Source organism: Phoenix dactylifera, chromosome 16 (genome assembly GCF_051530095.1).
Source record: "Phoenix dactylifera cultivar Ajwa chromosome 16, Ajwa_hap1_PhDact_Kaust_v1.1, whole genome shotgun sequence".
Classification (NCBI taxonomy): domain Eukaryota; kingdom Viridiplantae; phylum Streptophyta; class Magnoliopsida; order Arecales; family Arecaceae; genus Phoenix; species Phoenix dactylifera.
The window spans coordinates 16,363,519-16,384,149 of NC_143205.1; the positions used below are offsets into that span (position 1 = coordinate 16,363,519).

The 20,631-nt window shown below is 40.0% G+C and overlaps 2 protein-coding genes across 6 annotated transcripts; both read left to right on the forward strand.

The window, feature by feature from the left end:
- Positions 1-422: 422 nt before the first annotated feature.
- LOC103706351 (transcription initiation factor IIB-like) lies at positions 423-6,842 on the forward strand. The gene is made up of 7 exons (XM_008790418.6): positions 423-1,138; positions 4,146-4,170; positions 5,318-5,447; positions 5,534-5,664; positions 5,845-5,933; positions 6,433-6,509; positions 6,583-6,842. The coding sequence occupies exons 1-7, from the start codon at positions 786-788 to the stop codon at positions 6,714-6,716; spliced, it is 939 nt and encodes a 312-aa protein (XP_008788640.1). The 5' UTR covers positions 423-785; the 3' UTR covers positions 6,717-6,842.
- A 6,302-nt stretch (positions 6,843-13,144) lies between these two features.
- LOC103706350 (uncharacterized) lies at positions 13,145-20,345 on the forward strand. 5 transcript variants are annotated; one of them, XM_039118020.3, is made up of 15 exons: positions 13,145-13,341; positions 14,243-14,378; positions 14,543-14,763; positions 15,045-15,265; positions 15,359-15,416; positions 15,908-16,035; positions 16,128-16,287; positions 16,417-16,720; positions 16,839-16,911; positions 17,004-17,094; positions 17,218-17,275; positions 17,393-17,483; positions 17,911-18,243; positions 18,337-18,531; positions 19,576-20,345. In XM_039118020.3, exons 3-15 carry the CDS (start codon positions 14,658-14,660, stop codon positions 20,002-20,004), a joined length of 2,247 nt encoding a protein of 748 aa, XP_038973948.3. In that variant the 5' UTR covers positions 13,145-13,341; positions 14,243-14,378; positions 14,543-14,657; the 3' UTR covers positions 20,005-20,345. The 5 variants fall into 5 exon arrangements, with proteins under 5 accessions (XP_038973948.3, XP_038973947.3, XP_038973949.3 ...); XM_039118019.3 differs by having other exon boundaries at positions 14,243-14,368; XM_039118021.3 differs by having other exon boundaries at positions 14,243-14,368; positions 19,582-20,144.
- The last annotated feature ends 286 nt before the right edge of the window (positions 20,346-20,631 follow it).

Sequence of the window (20,631 nt, forward strand, 5' to 3'; positions counted from 1 at the left end):
AGGGCGGTTACAAAATATGTCCAACGGACATTACCTGAGTGGTGAGTAGTGAAGGTGGTACTTCAATCTGCAGTCTGATTCGTCTTTCGAGACACGAGCAATCTAAAATGAGCCATAGTCTTGCGCTATTTCTTTTTTCAGGAGTATGTTGTTAGTCTCTAAAATACGCCTCACAAAGATAAAATTTTATTGAGCAGTGAGCTGAGTTGAGAACGTGTAGATTTACTAATTCTTAGGTTTTTCTTGTGGAGTTCCGGGCTAGAATTTTGCTGGGGAGAAGAAGGGAAGTTGAATCATTGGAAAAAAAAGAAAACAGAGAATCAATGTTCAAATCAAAATCATATAGAAGACGACTAAATCGATGTCCTTTGAGGACGCGTGACTTTATGGACTGTCTACTTCCTCTTCTACTAACTTGGACAACTGGATGCTTGATACGGTAACAAAGAGAGAAAGACAAGCAGTCTAACTTGACCAGTCTAAATACTGCTAAGATCAAACCAAAGCTTTCTTGTCTCTCCATCACACTAACAAGCTTGGGAAAACCCCTCAGATCTAATCGAACATTTTAGATCAAAATTTAAACGCATCAAAACCACAGCCTGTTCCTCTCTTCTCTCCCCCTCTCTCTCTACATCTACGCTGGTATCACCAGGTCCTACCAACCGCCTCAAGGAAAAAAAGATCCCCTTTTCACTGAGACCGCCTCCTCTCCTCGTTCGCTTCTCACCCTCGCCACCACCAAGAGAAGAGAACGAGAGAGAGAGAGAGAGAGAGAGAGAGAGATGGCGGACGCGTTCTGTCCGGACTGCAAGAGGAGCACGGAGACGGTGTTCGACCACTCGGCGGGGGACATGGTGTGCTCGGAGTGCGGGCTGGTGCTGGAGGCGCACTCGATCGACGAGACGTCGGAGTGGAGGACGTTCGCGAACGAGTCAGGGGACAACGACCCCGTCCGCGTCGGCGGGCCTACCAACCCGCTCCTCGCCGACGGCGGCCTCTCCACCGTCATCTCCAAGCCCAACGGCGGCCAGAGCGACTTCCTCTCCTCCTCTCTCGGCCGCTGGCAGAACCGCAGCTCCAACCCGGACCGCTCCCTCATCCTCGCGTTCCGCACAATAGCCACCATGGCCGACAGGTCCCTCTCCCGCCCTCTACCTGTTTGCGTTATTGATGTGATGCGACAAAAATGGAATTTTGGGGTAGGTTGATGACAGTAGATGGATCTTGCGCTTCCAACCGCGCTCGAAATTTTAACGGCCATGAGGAAAGATCGGATTTTTGTTAAAAATGGTTTCATTAAAAACTGGATAGATTTTTGGGTCGGATGGTATGTTGGGAGAAGTAGATGATACCAAATTGAGAAAGATGGAATTTTGATGAATACTGAAACGATGTCATACATATAGAGATGCAGTTGACATGGAAATGTATTTTCCTGTCTTAGGATTGGATCCCTGAGTTCTAAGAAGGGGATGAAGAGGGAGGCGGAGAATTTTTTAGCAACTTTCCAGAGTATGCAGGCATCTGAGATTAGAATTTTGATGAAAAATGAGAATTGGGTGCTGGATCCCCATGCTAGCATTTGGAGCATTTGACTGAACTTTGTTTTCATTTTTTTGGACATGTCGGAGCCATTGATTGAAAAATTGGGTTCTGTGATCCATCCCATATGAATGCAACTAAATATTCTGATTTCAGGATTTGAACTTGTCTCATATATAAAGGTGTAAAATTTGGATATACTTATATATTAGGATTGATATGACTCTTTTTGGTTCACAAATTTTAGAACAAACACCTTTTTTGCTTCTTATTGTTTGAGTCGTCCAGATGTTATTTGCTGCCACACAGGTGTCGAATGTTGCTTTTTTGTTTTGAAAAGTATTTCCTGTTTTTTGGCTGAAAAGTTTTAAAATTTTCCTCAAGAGCAGGAAGTTCTTAGTGGACATCTTTTCTTTTTTTGTTGGGGGTCATTGAAAGGCGAGAGATTGAAGAATCGTCAATGGGAGAGAAAAGGCTGGAAGGAGATTTGTTGTTGCATCGAAATAAATGCTTCTGAAATGAATTAGGTTTATTTATGATTTCATGGGCGTCTTTTTTTGTTTAATGACACTTGAAAGACACTCAGTGATGGCTTGTTAGCATGATTTTAAGTAACGAGTTACCAGGATGCATTGGACTCTTTGTGTTGAAGATCTCAGAGGTCAAGCTTAACATACAGCTAAGAAGATCTCAGAGGTTAAGTTTAACATATATATGGATTTGGTACAGTTCCGGGAAGGGGGTGATTTTAATGAGAGGACCAGGATTCATACAGGAATATCTTTGGGAAGAATGGCTTGAGGCGGATAATGGGGTTCAGAGGAATTATTAGACGAATGGCTTGGTGCATTATCTATCTAATAAACACTTTCTAATAAGCACTTAGTCTGAAGGGATCAGGCTCTATCTGGCCAAACTTAGATTGTTCGAACTAGAATTTCGAGATGGATTCTGGCCAAATCATAGGTTCAAAAGAATTTCAGGCCAGTTTTGGCTACATTTTTCTAGTTTAAGGTTGATCTGAGTACAATTTTTATAAATGACTGTTTTAGATGCACTATACATGCCTTCATAGGGTAGGAACAGAAACATAAAAGGTGCCTTATGTTAAGAATGCTAACAAATAGTGTTGCATGGCCATGGACATAAGAGTCAGAGTTGGACACATTTGCGGGTATCTGACTCTGAAGTCAATTTACAAGATACATGGGTATGTAGGAGAATGATTGACTCATATGACATTGATGATGTTGCTCTTGATTTTATATTTAAAAATTTACCACAAGTATGTGAAGAAAGGTTTCATACTAGTGAAATCAGCAATGATTCGTAGATTTCAAAGAATTATCACTGCATGAATTATGGATTTTTAAGTTTTAAAGATATGCCATCTTTTTTGCTATTCTTTTCAAACAACATGTACTTGATTGGATCTCCATATCTAACTCAAGCACAAAAATTTTATGACATTCCACAAATTTTTTAATCTCCATCCTTCAACAAACTTTGAGAACAACTAAATCCCACTTCTGATTATCATGAGATTTGTATGAGAGCCATTTATGATTCAGTGTTGGAGAATAGACCCATAATGCAAGAATTAATGGGTAGAAGTGCTTGATGCATATCCAGCTCTCAGATACATGTCAATATTGGATTCTCCGAGGTTGAAACAAGTGTCCAGGTAACACAGCTTATAAGCTGGGGGATCATATGAACAATTAGAAAGTAAATGGGTTTATCTGTAACAATCATGTCTATGTGAGGATAAAAATTTTCATCCCATAAGATGATGTGCATTTTCTTTCCCATACACAGGCAATACTTATTCTGTAATTGTATATTCTTATCCCTTAATGTATAATAGTGCAACAGAACATTGAGAATTGTAAGGTACATTAAAGCATGGGGCTAATCTATTCTTCTCCTTAAGTAAGACAACTTTACAGCTGAAAAAGTAGATTCATTCTCTCACCAAAGAAGTTCTGGGTTTGTCGACTTGACCTAAACTACTTTGAAAGGTTTGTTATGATATTCTTTGTTCCCATATTGATCATGAAAAAAAAAAGAGACTAGGGTGATAGAAGACAGAGTCATTTAAATTCGTAAAAAATGACTTTGAAGATGTGGCTATTTGTCTTGAATGTCTCACCAAGTTGGGTGCTCTGGGAGCTGAATAGTCCAGGAAGAATTAATTCACCAGAATAAATTATTCACCATGTTTTGCAACCTTTATTATAATGTTTGAGTTAGTAGTTCATTTTATTTTTATCTACTTAAGGATTACATGCATGAAGGACTCCATGTTTTGAACATGTAAATGCATTGAAAAATAAAGGTGCTTATGAATCCATTTAGAAAAGTTTGATGTTAATGGACTCTTCTATTTCGCATATTTGTTATAAGAAGATGGGATTTGTAATTTTGATTTGATTACCCGGAACTCCAATGCATAAAACTGACATATCTTGTGTTATTATATTACTAATTTTTGTTTCTATGTAAATTCATTTATGATTTTGTCAAATTACTTTTTTTTTTTGCAAGTGCAACAATAGTTGAAGCTACTGCTGATATAGTGGTATTTTTTTTGCCTTCAGGTTGGGTCTTGTTGCAACTATCAAGGTACAATCTGGCTATCATTTTGTAGTTTTTCATCATGTAAAAGTTTCATTTCTTGAATATGTGATTTCAAGAAAAAGTTTGTATCTAATATGAGGTGCTTTTAATTTCCAAAACAATATTAATAAGCAAGGAATGGAGTCTAAAAATTGGAAGCTTCAAGAGTATTGAGGTCTAGCAGTTGCAAGGGCATTACTGTTCACCTTTTAATGAAACTAGTCGAAACTAAGTTAGAGCAGCATATCCAAATCTTCCTAAATGTTGATAGACCTTTTTAAGGACCATGTGCTACCCTTTTGTCCCTTTTTCTTGCCTATGTGCATGCTTGCTTGCTTGCTTTTGTTTCACCTATCAAAACCCTATGCCTTTATTCATTAGTGTTGGTCTCTCTATAGATGCACGCTTTTTTGAGTGCATGGTTACCAAATTGACCCAGGTCGGAACAGACAGACTGGGATCTGGCTGCACAAGGCTAGGGTAAGTGCATGAAGGCAAAAGAATTTTACTAGTTCAAATGCAAAAGTGATTGCGTGAAGGATGCTTGCAAATGAGTGACAAAATAATTGTTAATCAAAAGAAAGTAACTATTTTTCTTATTAAAATAATTATATTAGTAGGTTAATCTAGAAGTAGAAAGCAGAGATAAAAAGCTAAACTAGGATAACTAGTTGGAGTCTCACCGACCAATACACTTGATCCGATCAGAGTTGCACCATGTCTACATACTTGCTTAAGATTTCTCCTTTTAGAATTTTGATATGTGTGTGTTTTATCTGAAAAATTAAACCTATTAAAATTCAGCCGTGTAATTTGTCATTCTGCACTTTATTTTTGAACTACCTTCTCATGTCTTATATCTCTCTTCCCTGGTTTATCTGAGCAGTTGTATGATATTTAATGATTGGCTAATTGGATTTTTTTTTATATAATTTGTATTTTCAACTTATTTTCTATGTGGGTTTTCTTATATGCCGCCTTTCCTGTCTGTTACTTTTGTCATACGAAATTGAATTTCTCCTGGTTGATCTTGATGTTCCTGCTGTCACTATGGGTGGTTCTTCTATATTTATACTTAGTAGAAATAGATAAGTTCTTCTTCTGAGACTAAATTCTTATTTTCTAATAACAATGTCATATTTATTTCCTGAAGGATCGGGCCAATGAGATATACAAAAAGGTGGAAGATCTCAAATCCATCAGGGGAAGAAATCAAGATGCAATTTTAGCTGCTTGCCTCTACATTGCTTGTCGACAAGAGGACAGGCCTCGCACTGTAAAGGGTATAGCTTATATCTAACTGTTTGACAAGTTTTGATTTTTCATCTTGATTGTACATAAATGTTCATGTACTTTTTTCTTTAACTAGAGATATGCTCTGTTGCCAACGGAGCTACAAAGAAGGAAATTGGCCGTGCAAAAGAGTTCATAGTAAAACAGCTTGAAGTTGAGATGGGTCAGTCGATGGAGATGGGTACCATTCATGCAGGAGATTTCCTGGTTTGTTTAAGCACTATTATTTCAATCATCTCATTTTGCTTGGCTAGAATTAAGTTAGATTTTGAGTTGCTTCGAGATGCATACTTAGCATTATTTTGATATTCTCAACATTAGAAGTCTCCATAAACATCTGTGATGATCCTCGTATGGCTTCATGTCCTGGCTTCCTAAAATTTGTAGAGACGGTTTTGTTCACATCTTGGCATGACAAATCAAGCAGTCAAGGCTGCTCAAGAAGCGGTACAGAAGTCAGAAGAACTTGATATAAGGTACCATTTTTTTTGAAATATTTAGAAATTGCAAGCAACTGCCATTTTGCTTTTGATCTTTTCATGTGCCGTATTGACTGAATCTTCTATTATTCAATTTGTATTTTCCCCCATGTATTCATCATTTTTATCATTTTTCTTTGTCTCATGTTCTCTCTGTAAGCTATGCCGACTGTAGGAAAAGATCTGTTCATGCTCTTTTAAGGCCTTGAACATGGATCGGTCATGGTCGTATTAGTTATCTAGTGTCATTAGAATATGTAACTAGAGTTACTTAAAGCTTACAACCTATCAAATTTACTTTCGAAGTTCCAACATATCAGTTTACTATTGTATTCAGTTTTTAGATGTATCCATGTTCATGTAAGCACCTAATTCAACTTCTAAAGAGCAAGAGGCATCTCATAGAGCATAGACTTTCAAATATGAAGTCTATTGATGAAACTTTAGCTTCTAGAAGATTAAGAGCTTCATATTCTAACATTAGAATTCCTTGCAGGAGGAGCCCCATATCAATTGCAGCAGCTGTCATTTACATGATAACTCAGTTGTCGGATGACAAGAAACCCCTCAAAGGTTCTGAGATCTCCTTGTCTATATTGTCTTGCAATCATAATTGCTTGTGCTAACCTGAATGTTTTTGTTGCAGATATATCCTTGGCTACCGGAGTTGCAGAAGGCACCATAAGAAATTCCTACAAAGATCTTTATCCCTATGCTTCGAGGCTGATTCCAACCTCCTTTGCCAAGGAGGAAGACTTAAAGAACCTCTGCAGCCCATAGTTTGGTATCAACCTGTTGTACTGAACATGAACCATATAAGATTGATCATTGAGGATGATGCTGAACGAACAATGCATGGTTTGATTGATTTATTGATCATTCAGTACTTGGTTGTGATTTTGATGAGCCCATGTGCAACTAGCTTTTGGTATCGGACCTGTGGATGGAAATTAAATGGGACTGCATCAAAAGATGGTGTTTCATTTTTTTACCACATCTTGAGAGTTGATCAGAAAAGGCTGATGCCTGATGTGAAAGAATTTCTGCTTTCCCATCTCAGGGTAATAGAACTTGTGACTCATAAAAGGGATCATTTCTAAATTGGATGAGAGCAGCTTTCCAAAGAGTAGCCAATTAAAAGCAGTCCATAGCATAGTATGAGAGGTCTTAACCGGTCAAATGTGCACGAAAAATTGAGATTATGACTAGTAATTTGCTTATTATACAAGCTGGTTTTTCTCCAAAAGCTTGTATTTGATGGTCGAGAGTATGCTTGAAGTCTGATTACTATGTTCTAATTGTTTATCAGACCCTTTGAAGAGGCGCTTTTTATTTATCATGAAGCTTTTCAACCATTCTTGCCATTCTATATTCTGTCTGCTTTTCCTGCCATCTTCTTTCCGGACTTCCATGCTTAGTTTGCGTTGGCGCGGTGTACGGTGGGGCGCGATGTCGCGGTGCACGGGGCGACGGTGGACCGCGATATCGCGGTGTATGGTGCGATGGGGACCGTGCTATCCTCGTGCACGGCGGAATAGTTGACCGGATATCACGGTGTACAGCGGAAGGGTGGACCGCGCGGCGTACGGCGGAGCTCGGGATCGGGGTCTACGGTGGACCGCGATATCTATGTCGTGGTGTTCGGCGCGATCTCAGGGCGACGCCGACCAAACCAAACTATCTTCCATCTCCTCCCGCTGCCACCCTTCCAAATGCTCGCATGGCTGCCCCAAGCTACGTGTCTTCTCGGCTTTCAGCCTTTTCTCCCTCTTCTCTCATTTGAGGATATTTCTTTCTTTTTTTTTTAAAGCCGAAGTCCAAAGAGGTTATACTGCAAGACTTCGAGTAATAACACTACTAACATTTACGATGTGTGCATGCTCACAAACACACAGGGGGGTGGGGTGGGGGGAGAGAGATGAAAGGGGGTGGGGTTCCATGGTGTCCATGGTGGAGGGAACCGGGGTTTGGAGATGCATCCATGGAGGAAGTGCATTTGGTTATCGAAGGAAAAGACGTAAGAATTGAATTTGCTGGCAATACTTGAACCAAGCTTGACAAGTAGGGCCCTGCTAATGAGAAGGAAATGTTCATTAGGAAATATATTAAATGTAGCAAGAAAGGTGTGGCGTTGGGTAAGATAATGAGGTTAAGTATTTTTTCTTTACACACGCCTATTTGATGCCTCCATTTCTATAATTTAGGAGGACCCCTTTTTTTTCTTCGAATTTTCCTTTGTATGATCTGTGGCATTAGATCAATATCGAACAGAGAATAATTATTAGCAAGCAAACATTGAAGCTGCTAGATTTAACTCCAGTGGCTAAGTTGCATGCTTCTACATGTGGAGCTTGTTAAAATCATTAATAAAAAATATAAAATTTTATTTAATTATACATGATCATTAATGAAAAATATAAAATTTTATTTAATTATACATAATAATATAGTGATATATGTTGTGGGATGGGGTTTCCAGTTTAGTCCCACATCGGCTAATCAGCGGAAAGGTCTGTGCCTTATAATGAGGAGGCCTAAAACCTTTCCTCACGAGGCGCCTTTTATAGGACAAAACCGTGAGGGTAGGGGGTAACCTCCGCGGCCCCCCGCGCCGTCAGGGCTCGGGACTGTCATTGGGACTGTCATTGGGCTCCGACCCTGGGCGACCTCCCGCAGACCCGAAGCGGCAATCCCAGAGCGGACAATACCTCGGGAGGGACGCAGATGCTTTCCCTGCTCGGCCGGTGTGTGGGCTGGTGTCGGGGTTCCGACCCCACATCAGATGGCGCTAGAGGAAGGGCCCCGGCCACGCACAGACCTTCCCACTGGGGGGGCTGTGTTGTGGGATGGGGTTCCCAGTTTAGTCCCACATCGGCTAATCAGCGGAAAGGTCTGTGCCTTATAATGAGGAGGCCTAAAACCTTTCCTCACGAGGCGCCTTTTATAGGACAAAACCGTGAGGGTAGGGGGTAACCTCCGCGGCCCCCCGCGCCGTCAGGGCTCGGGACTGTCATTGGGACTGTCATTGGGCTCCGACCCTGGGCGACCTCCCGCAGACCCGAAGCGGCAATCCCAGAGCGGACAATACCTCGGGAGGGACGCAGATGCTTTCCCTGCTCGGCCGGTGTGTGGGCTGGTGTCGGGGTTCCGACCCCACATCAATATATATAGATGATTCATCATCATCTTCTTCTTCTTCTTTTTCCTCCTTCAGAGGAACTTTAGATTCATGAAATAAAACCACAACCACTAAGATCAACAAGAGATTCTTCTTCTTCCTTCGTCTTCTTTGATAGACAAAGGGAGAATCTTTGAAACCATGGAATAAAACCACAACCCTTAAGATCAGCAAGAGAAAGATAGAGAAGGTGAGAAAAGAGAAAGGATTGAGACAGAGTTGGGATACATTTTTGCACAGCCAGTTGCAAAATTGGCGAGGAAGTCAGTGTATTGGTTTCCTTCACAATACATTTGTGTGGCAAATTGCAAAGGAAGATGCCCAGCAAATGATATTACTATGGTAAGGATGAGCACAATAACCTCTCCCAAGAATCCATGAGATTATGTTGTTGGAGTCGCCCTCAAGCATGATTCTTTACGCCTGCATGATATCGATCGTAGCCTTCATACCTTCATGGTCACATCCATAGAGAATGTCATCAGAGGACAAATCCAGCTTCTTGTTGTCCAGCATGGCTTTGTTAGTCAAAAGGTGAATGGTTCAAGCCATCATATCAAGATCTGATGACCACAATAATTAAGTACTATTCAATAGCCATTAAAGTCTTTGGATTATATTCTGAAGAATGAGTTACGTTATGAAGTTTGCAAACTTTTTGTTTAAGAGAAAAAGCGGGGTGATCACCAGCCTTATAACTATGTAGATTCAAATGCTTGAATGCACCATCCAAGATCAAACCTAAAATATCTAGTTGCTGAACAAGAACATTCAAGACTGAATTCTAGACCCAAATTCATAAATAAAATCTATTAACATAATTTAACAAAAAATATAAAACCTCATTTATTTATAGACAATACCAATATAATTTAAATACTTTTTTTTGTTTTTTATATTTTGAGATTTGTTGAGCCAAATATGAGCAGGTCACGCCTAGTTCATGTTTAGCTTGTTACTAATAGAGCATACCGAATTTAATCTAGGCTTTTATCTAAATAAAGCTATTCATGAACAACTTATTCATAGGACAACCCTAACATGAAGTTTTAAAGATGGGGCCCAAGGCCTTTTGTAAACCCTAACTTATTCTGCTTCGCTCTTTGGGCTTTGCCAACTTTAGTTAAAAAATATATATTTGCATTGTCCTTGAGCATCACTTTAGTGATCTTAAAATATCTCGGTACTCCATTTTTTTTATCAACTGTGCTCTTGTTGGCTTTCACTCTTAAGGCTCTATTTTTTTCCAGTCTCAAGGCTCTTTAAGGGATAGAATGGCATAAAAAGACTAGTTTTAGCCATTGTTTAATTTGATTCATTAATTCAGAATCTAAAGGCCAAACTAGTTTTCATTCAATAACCAGTAAAATTACTAGATTTTATTCTAATGGTTGACTTACATGAAGTTTGTTAATATTATTTAATGATATAGAATGTTATTCATAACGGATTTTAACTAGATAAATATCATGAAACAACATTGTCATGACATTTCAAGGGTGGGTCCTAAGGCCTCAAGCATTATCCAAGTAATTTAAAACAACGTCCATCTTTTATCGTCCATTCTCTCGTGGTTCGATTCGTACTCTCTTAAAAGAGAGAAATGAATGAAACACACAAGTTAGGGTTTAATATCAATCTTTGCGTGATTAGATTAGATCAAGATCTAACAATTGGAAGAGTTACTATTTACTAAACATTGAAGTTAAAAGATTTTATTTTAATGGCTATGTTGCATACTTCTTGATACAAAGTTTGTTAATATTATTTAATAACAATATAATTTTGTTATAAACAATCTCAATGTAATATAAACATCATGTTTATTTTTTACTTATTATATTTTGAGTTATAATGAGCTAAAGATGAGCAAGCTATGCCTAATGTGTGTTCTAAATATTTGCTTACTAAGCAAGTTGGATTTCTGCTAGATTTATTACTCAATAAAGCTCTTGCGAACAACTCATTCACTAGATAACCCTAGTAGAAAATTTTATGTAGGGGGCCCAAGGCTTTAGAAGAAACCTCTTATGCTCATCTCCATTCTCCACATTCACTGTCGTATTGAGCCTGAAAAGGAAAAAGAAAAATCATGTATATATGTAGGTCCCAAGCATAACCCTAACATAAAGATGAGTAAGCCATGCCGAGCGCATGTTCGAGCAAGCTGGATTTGAGCTGGATCTGTCGTTGAGGAAAACTGCTCAAGAATAGTTCATTTACTTAATAGCCCTAGCATGAAATTTTAAAAGTGGGGCCCAAGGCCTCCACATAACCTTCTATAAGTTGGATCTGTCGTTGAGGAAAACTACTTAAGAATAGTTTATTCACTTAATAACTCTAGCATGAAATTTTAAAAGTGGGGCCTAAGGCCTCCACATAACCTTCTATACGGTTTCCACTTTCTAATCTTTACTGACTTAACCGAACATAAAGGAGCATAATAGAACACACATGTATGTGTATGGACCTAAAGGATAACCCTAGCGATTCAAACCAATCTCTAAAGATATCTTATCATTTATCCGATATACTTTCATGACTTAATTCTTTCTCTTAAGAGATAAAAATGACAAACATGCGTCACTTAAAAAGAAGTCCTAGTTCTTGTATGTTTTGAGCTATTAGATGAGGATCCAATGGTTGGAATAGTTACCATTGAATAACTATTGAGGTCACTAAATTTTATTCTAATGGTTAAGTTGCATTCTTCTTTTACAATGTTTGCTAATATTATTTAATAAAAAATATATCAAACATATACAATTTCAGCATTGTATAAATTTATATTTTTATTTATTATATTTTGGGATCAATAAGATGAACAAGAGTAAACTATACCTACTTATGTAGAAATTGAGCAAACTAAAGTTAAACTAAGTTTTTAATTGAATGGAGCTACTCATGAACAGCTTATTCAACGGATAGCCCTAATACGAACTAATGAGGATGAGGTCACAAGATATCCGTGTACCTCCTTATATTTGTCGGAACTCTTCAGCTTCCACCGACTATACCATCTAGCAAAAAAAAAAAAAAAAGGCAACACACACATTCAGTGGCCCCAGCATACTCGAGTAATTCAAATTTCAAAACGATATATTAAAAGACATACTTCATTTATTATTAACGAGCACATCTTTTTGCACCATCATTGAAAGAGCGAACAATTGAAGTGCACCAACTTATGGAAAGAGTGTGTAAACCTATTTACATAAATAATAAAAGAAATTAAATAATGAGATTAAGAATAATCCATTCGCCTTCCCACATGCATTGCACGTGCCTTAGATTTTGTATAACATGATAGTATTAAATGCGCCTCCTAATTTTTTTCTCTCTTAACCAAATTTTTGCAGACACAAATGCAGAACCACCTGTCACAAAAGCCATGCATTTATTAATCCCCTTTCGATCAGGACAAGGGGAGCGGGGTTCATTCAAGGGAGAATCAGAGCCGTCCGTGTGGTAGGGGTGAGTAGATTTCCGGTACTTCCTTACAAATCCGACGGCCCCCAAGACCGTCTTCCATTCCATGGGCGAGGATGGGGACGCTGAGGGGCGCCCCGTTCGAGGACCCGCGCAACGCGATCGAACGGCCTAGAGAAGCCGAGGTTGGCGTACGATTAGATCACAACCGACCAACAAATCACTTTAATGAAGGCGAGAAAAGACACCCGGAGGACACGTGCCAGATAGTTATCAACTGAACCCATCTGCAGACTGCAGGCTTGCAAACAGCAACCACCCAGCCCACGCTCTCATGTTGACGCGGCATGTTCAAAATAGACACGTGTAAAAGGTTGCCAGTTGGCACGGGATTGCATCGGGAGAATACTGTGTGTGCTGTTTGGGAGCGGAGAGCGGCTTCGGTGTGCGTGGGGCGCGTCCGACGTGGCGGACAGGTGGGATACCGCTGTCGGCGGTCGGATTGGGGTCTGGATGGGCGAATGTCAGCCGTCGATTTACCGTGACGTAAGACGGCTTTCGTCGTGCTCCTATAAGAGCACGGAGAGAAGGAGAGAGAGATGCAGGGCTCAGAGAGAGAGAGAGAGAGAGAGAGAGAGGGGGGGTGGGGGGAGGGGGGAGACAACAGAGAGTCGTTTCGGGTTCGGGGGAGAGAGCTTCGAGCTTCCCGTCCTTCGGATCGCTTCTATAGAGAGAGCTGGGAGGACTTGGTGATCGACTGGGCGGCTTCGTTTCCTGAGCCGGCGCCGATTTCGAGGGGTATTTTTTTGATTTTCTCTCTATTTTATGTTGCTTTCTCGCTATCTTCGTCTTTTTATCGAGTTTTCTTGGGGGATGGAGGTCTTTCACCGTTTGTTTGTTGAATGAGTTTCGAGACTTCCTGAGGATCGGAAAGAAAGAAAAAAGTTAGTTTTTTTATCGTTTTTTTTCTTCTTTTTATGAGTTTTCGTGGGGATGGAGGTGTTTCCCCGTCTCTCTGTCGAATGGATTTCGAGACTTCCTGAGGATCGGAAAGAAATTAAAAAAAAGTTGATTTTTTTTCGTTTTTTTCTTGTTTTCTCTATTGAAATTTCTTCGGGGATGGAGGTGTTTCGTGTTCTGTTTCTTTGTTGAAAGCGTCTCAAGCTTTGCTGTGGATCGAGAGAAAAGAAAAGGTTGGGTTTTTATGGTATGAAAACAAAGTTTGGTAGGTGAGAATTTTGGGAGGAGTGGGTGAGGGGATTGAAATAAAAATCGATTTTTGTTTCGCTTTTATTGGTTTGGAGATTGGAAATGGCATCGGTTTGTTCCTCCCTTTTTCTGGACTTGGTGCACGGAAGGGCAAGAGTCTTGTTTTTGGTGTAGATTAGAATAATGGTTTTTTTTTTTTAACAGTGGAAAAGAATAAAGATCGAAGTTTTATTGGAGATTCGTGGATTATTTGTCTGTTTTCCTTTTTTTCTTCTTTATATTCCGAAAGATCCCGTGAATGTTTTGGGTAAAAATTCTTTTCCTCTATCTTTCTCTGTGCTTTAATGGATGGCAACGAGAACCAGATTCTTCTCTGGCTCCCAGGACGAGGTCGCCTTTCCCTTTTCCTCGTTTTTTTGGCTTTCTTTCTTTCTTTCTTTTTTGTTCCTCTCTTATTCTTTGCTTATATTTTTCTTGTTTCTGGTCTCAGTTTCCTCGCTGACATAGATCTCAGATGATCGCGCTTGCTGCCAGTTTCTCAGCAGCTGAGGCGAAAGAGAAATCCCGGTTTCCATTACTAAGAGAGAGAAAAACATCTCCTTTGGCCTAAAAATAGGTAAAAAAAGGTGCTCTCTTATTACTCCCCACCGGGCATCTCGCCTTTCATTTCGCTTCCCCCCTTCACTCCCCCATTCGCGTGTTCTTTAAAACACATGAATGCAGATATATTCATTAAAGCCGATACAAGAATGCTGTAAATTCTCTCCTTTTTTGCCTCCTCTGTCACTAGGTTCATCTGGGCGTGGCCTTGACTTCCTTAGAACTTGAAGAAGAGGAGAGAAAGAGAAGGAAAGAGAAGGAGAAGATCTGATCGTTTGATTGATGCGGGTGGGGGTGGATCAGATATGGACAAGGAAAGATCTCGGGATTTGATGATGCGAGGCAGAAGCTCGGGGAGTCGTCGGCTCTCGCCCGCAAGGCGACACCCAATGCGCTCCGCCTCTCCTATCGGTACTTTGTTACTTACCATCTTTAACTCTGTTCCCTTAAACCCCCAAGATACCCTTCTTCTCTTCCTTAATTTATACTTCCACTGAGGAAAGTCTGTTTCTTTTGTTCTTTTTTTCTCCGTCCTTTTTCCATTCAAATAGAGCCAAGCAAGCTTTTTGGTTTTATACAGTGAACTCCTTGTCTTTTGTGTACTCTGTTTTTTTCTGAAGCAAAATGTATCTTTTTGGTTGAATTTTGAATTTGATTTGCTGGAGTCGAGCTTGCTCTGTTTTGTTCTGCAGTTTATGATAAAGGCGATGGTGGGGATAAGGGGGGATATGGGAGCGTGCCATCGAGTTGGAAAAAAGAGAAGGTCAGGGTCTCGAGGTCGCGCAACAATGAGGCAGAAGGCAAGGTGGGTGGTGCTGGGTCGGAGGGGGAGGAGGGGGATCCTTTTCGTCCGCCACTTACGACCACCACCAACAGCGTGACTGCTCGGAAGAGAGTTAGGCTCCATGGAAAGGTTGGATTTTTTCCCCTTTTGATGACAAGCTGACCAAGTTTATGCAAATCTATCCGTTTAGTTGCTAATGATTACAACTTTTTTATGCTATAGACATCGGAGGATTGCGATGCTGTGGATCCTGCATCAGTGCCTAGAAAATTACGGTCAGGTATAAGGAAATGGAAAGGGATGCTTCCAACATTCAATTACTTTTGACTCTTTTTAGAGAAGTTTGACTCCTCTACTGTATCAAATTCGATGGTGTTATGAGCTGATTTTTTTTTTTTTTGAAGTTCTTCAGAAGGCTTATTTGTAAGGTTGTTAGGGAGTCATTATTGTAATAGTGTCAATCCAAAGGAATCTTTACTTCTTTGAAGAGGATTATAAATAAAAAGAGCTAGTAATGAGATCTTAAATCTGTCACTAACGAATGTGGTGTTATTCATGCTGATGTTTAGGGGTTATGCTTGCTGCCTTTCTTAGACTTTTACAGGGTTATGTATTTTTTTTCATTTTTTCAAGTTATTTTGCGGCACATGCAGATGCTGTGCAGTTGAAGTCTGGTATTTAAGTTTGTCTTGCAAAATCTTGGATTGCAGTCGTCTCTTTTATGACTTATTGGCATCAGTATGTTTATACTTCATTGTTTTTCTGCTTCAGCTATAAACAAACGCAGCAACCAATCGGCATCTCCACCATTGCCAGATACAAAGAAGAAACGCCATTGTACCTCTAGCGATGCCCAGCTGCCCTATATCGTTGATGAGAATAAGTCCGAGCAAAATACGGTTGGTCATGCACTTTTTTTTCCCATTTTGTTACATTTCCATGTTTACGTATTTCAATTTATTGAATCTTGGATTTTTTTTCCTTAAAATAGTTAACTAACTCCATGACCAAAGATGAGGAAGAGGTCGCTGAGACTTTGTTTTCATTGGCCAATATGATGCCTATTTGCGAGCCAATTGAGGACAACGAAGAACGAAAAACATCAGAAGATATGTCAAACATGAATGCCACCAACGCTTCTCATTCGGAAGGTTCAGTTCACCCTCTCTCTCTCTCTCTCTCTCTCTCTCCTGATAAAGATTTCTTTAGGTTGCCAAAAATGTTTAGTATCTTTTCATTTTTTTTATTATATTCAAGGAACCTAGTTTGTGATTTTGCAGCTTCGAAAGAAGAGGATACAAATAATTCACAGCCATGTGTTGCTAATGAAGTGATAGATCTTGCTTCATGTTTAGAGGAACCTGTTAGCGAAACTGCAAAGGGTGAACCTGCTTTGGAGCATCCTGCCGTCATCTCAGCAAGGCCAGCTATTGAGCCAGAACCAAACAAGTCTGCTCAATCTGATGTTCATGCAACTCTTCTTTTGTCTAAAATTGATCATGCGGAGAGCCCATCTTCTTCGATGAATGCTGCTAATTCATTAAAATCTTTTGGAGCTTCATCTCAGTATTACTCTGGAAATGGGTTTGTAACTTTTATATCATACCATGCTTTTGCTAGGCTAGCTATTGGACCAGAAGTCTCTTCACTCCAGATACTATACTTCTTTCCTGATTTTCCTTACTGGTGGATTTACCTGTAGATCGCTTCAACCAACACAACATGATGCCCTTCCAGCTCTTCCTACGCAAAAACCAGATATCGTGCTTTGGCCAGTAATGCATGCTTCTTTACCTGAAATTGATTACAATCTGTATTAAGTTTCTTCGACTTCTGAAATGATTTATTCGTGCATTTTTTTCTTCAGTTTGGATCCACTGGATCTGCTGCAGTGAAACATGAAGTGCAGGCAGATGAGCAGAGAATGGACACTGGTACAAATGTTGGGCATCGGGAAGGTATCAATTTTGTACCAGGAAAAAGACAATTCTTAGATTCAAAAACAATGAACCGCCTATGTGTTAAATAACGTGGCTTCATGTCTCTCCGCTGACTGTAGTTTAATTTATTTGCTTTATCAGAAATTGATCCTTCGGTGCGTCCTGGTTTGCTTAGTGTTACACAAGCACCTTTGACAATGTAATTCCGCAAACCTTAGTCTTTGCTCTCAATGTGGAACTCCTTGTGTGCCCTGTTTTCTCAGAATGGTAGGTTCTGCCATCATCCATTGTCTAATAATTGCATATAATTTCCCAGGTTGCCTCCAAGTAAAACTGCAGCTTGGCCAGGATCTGCTACTAGTACTGTTGGACTTAATTCATCTGGAAATGGTATTCCAACTGAAAAGGTGATGTGCCTCTTTTGCACCATGATTTGTCTTTTTATTTCTAAAACTTTCAGAGGGAAGAAACGTGCACTAGAGAAAGAGAGAGAAGCTCCTCTTGTGAACCCCAGCCTCTTTGTTTTCATAGACCTATGCTCACGTTTCGAATTCTTGTTCTTTGTATTTAGAAGCCTCTTTTTTTTTGACCCTTGGCTTTTGAGGTCTTTCTTGCATGCAAAAATCAGGTCTCGGTATATCACATTTTATAAGGGGGGCATTAGCTTTACAGGCTTCTTAAGTCACAAATGCTACATTCGCATGGAATAGAAAACTGTTAATCCAAAATGGCCCATGTCACTGCTCCTTCTGAAGCTTGGTTGCACTTAATAGTTCTTTCTTTTGAACATTATCAAAAAATTCACCTTTCTTTATATCCTTATTCACCATGCAGCATCCGGCAATGCATCTTAATGTGTTGTCGTTACGGAAGAAGTGCACTGCTCATGTGTACTTAACCCATCTCATCCGGCACCATCAGAACATGGAGAGGGAGAGCTCGCTGTCAAAATCCAAGGAGGGATCAAATATGGGTGCACCAGCAGCAGCCAACAAGACAGCTGGGCTAAGAAATGGGCTGATGAACTGCATGGCTTCTGCTGGAACCAACGGTTTCTTGATGGAGACGAATGCACGCGAAGCCAGAATTCAAATGTTACGTAGTGAAAAGCTTCTCCAAGCTCAGCAGGCTTCCACATCATCTGAAACCTATGCTCCACAGAAGCAGGTAATAAGTAGTGTGATTGCCTTTCCATCCTCATTTTCTTGTAGTTTAATTTCTTATTGCTGATCTTGTATCATCCTGGCATCTTTCCATCAGACTGGTGATTTCCTATCCTTGTCGGCTGGTGGCGAAACTAGTAATTCTGGAAATCGGGTCGAGTTATCCGGGCAGCCTCATTTTCCTTTCATGCATCCACAGGCCCCACACCATTCTGTCATGCCCTTAGGTTTCCCTCATGTTCCTCACATGACACCTTATCCAGAAAAGCTATCATCTGCAGCTGCTCAACAGGTGCACTCTAGTATCTTGTCCTCTCAAATTCATCACAGTTTGGTGCCAACTTTTATTTGCTTCTGGCTGTCTCCATTCTTAATTTTTACATCATCTCAATTACATAAGATGCAGACGGCCAATTGGATGTCATGGAGGCCATGAAACCCTCAATAAATATGCTCTGCCTGTTAGAAATTCACTCTCTCAGGACACCTTTCTAGATAAGGATAGAGAGAGAGAAACACCTAATAATGAAAGATGAGTGCATGTATCATCAGCTTACATGGTTTTTTTTTGGGGTTTTTTGCATTAATACCCTCCTAAATATCGATTTTGGCATGAATATCCTTCTAAAATTTATATTTATATATATACCCTCGTAAAACACTTGTTTTGCTATTCTATCTTTTTTTTATTCTTATTTTTGCATATGTACCTATGCCATCTAACACTATTAAAACATTAATGGTTTCAAATTAAAATAACTAAAATACCCTTAATGGGTAGCTGTGTAAAAAGAAACATTTATAAGGCGATCGTAATGGAGGACAAAAAAGTAATTTTAAAATTCTATTTTATTTTTAATTAAAATAAATATGGTTTTTATTAACAGTATTAGAAGAACCATTATATTAGGGGCATTTGTGCAAAAACAATGTTTTATGAGGGTACAGAAATAAATATAAATTTTTAGAGGGTATTCATGCAAATTTGAATTTGTAGAAGGGTATTCATGCAAAAAAAGAAAAAAAAGAAAGGAAATGCCTTATGATAAAACTTTTTGAAGAAAAAATGAAGCCATAATTTAGAGTTTCCTTTAGATGCTGCTATGAATGTTTTGGATACCTTGGTCGCAAAGCATATGCATTTGCAACCGATCTATTATAATATTGTATAATGATGATAGAAGTTCTTAGAAGGGACCTGAGGACACACTTTACGCATGGGAAGCATAGCGTGCCGTCCAAATCATCTGATCCCACTCATTGCTCGTCTTGTTATGTTTCCTATCAAGACATATTAAGCATGACATGTTGAAGCTGCTTTGTTTTTTTTATATAGTTGCAGTTGCAGGTACCGCAGTACATGGGCAGCACATTCTATGGGCCACAGATGGTCCATGCAGGAGGCACGAGGCCACCACAGCAACAACATCAGCAGCCGATGTGGCCCACCTATTTGGCCCACTATAGGCCCCCAATGGGTGTCCCAGTGTGGCAGAATGGGAGGCTGCATGGCATGTCCCGTCAGCTTCGCCTCTGTCCTCCGGCTTCAGCACCAATCTCTCCTTCCCCTGCTGTAGAGGCGCATGCTGGAGCCCATCACCCACTCAACCCACCACAACAGCACCACCTTCATGCTAATCCCTCGTCGTCGTCGTCGTCATCTAGGACAAGGCATCATCACCTCAATGGTCTCCTGAATAATGGCGGATTCCGTCTCGAAGTTACATCACCGTTGCAGCTGCTTTGCAATGCGCAACGCTCCTGAAAACCTGGATGATAAGATGGATGAGGCTGGTCTGTCACATGTGTTCGTCTCTGGATCATACTTGTTGCTGCATTCTCACCACCATTTCGGCGGCCTGAAGATGGTCATTCTATGGATCTGGCTGCTCGAGATAATTGCGGACGACTCAGGTAAAAGCACCTTGAGAGCACAGCTGCACTTTTGCATGGTATAGTGAAATTTTCAGTATCGTTTTATAACATTGATTAGGTAAGAGGTAAGAATCAGTGTGGTCGTTAAAATGTAATTTAGTTTAAAATGTCTGTACTTTGATAGGTTCTATTGGATAAATAAGACAGGTAAGTAGAACAATCTTCGGATCCTCTTTCAGCATGTTGAGATGCAGTGTGATGATGTGCCATGGCAACAAGGCTGAAAGCTGTGGACAGTTAGATATCTTGGTCAATGGCTGTAGTTGTTGGAGTTCATTGCGCTTCCTGAACTCCCATTGTCCTTATAGCAGTCCGAGTCTTGCTTCCCTATAATGGTGAAGCAAGAGGTTGAACTTCTATAGTTTCATATAAACCCGAACTACCCTTGTGCCATGGGAACCTGGAGGCCATTGGTGCTGCTGTTTTATTTTCCAGCAGAGCCGGGCGCTGTTCATTG

Bases quoted from the DNA above. Each gene is read 5' to 3' on its own strand.
- LOC103706351 (XM_008790418.6), top strand. From the start codon at position 786: ATGGCGGACGCGTTCTGTCCGGACTGCAAGAGGAGCACGGAGACGGTG. The intron at 4,171-5,317 runs GTACAATCTGGC...TATTTCCTGAAG, and splicing joins GTCTTGTTGCAACTATCAAG to GATCGGGCCAATGAGATATA. The intron at 5,665-5,844 runs GTTTGTTTAAGC...TAAAATTTGTAG, and splicing joins TTCATGCAGGAGATTTCCTG to AGACGGTTTTGTTCACATCT.
- LOC103706350 (XM_039118020.3), top strand. From the start codon at position 14,658: ATGGACAAGGAAAGATCTCGGGATTTGATGATGCGAGGCAGAAGCTCG. The intron at 15,417-15,907 runs GTATAAGGAAAT...TTTCTGCTTCAG, and splicing joins GCCTAGAAAATTACGGTCAG to CTATAAACAAACGCAGCAAC. The intron at 18,532-19,575 runs GTGCACTCTAGT...TTTTTTATATAG, and splicing joins CATCTGCAGCTGCTCAACAG to TTGCAGTTGCAGGTACCGCA.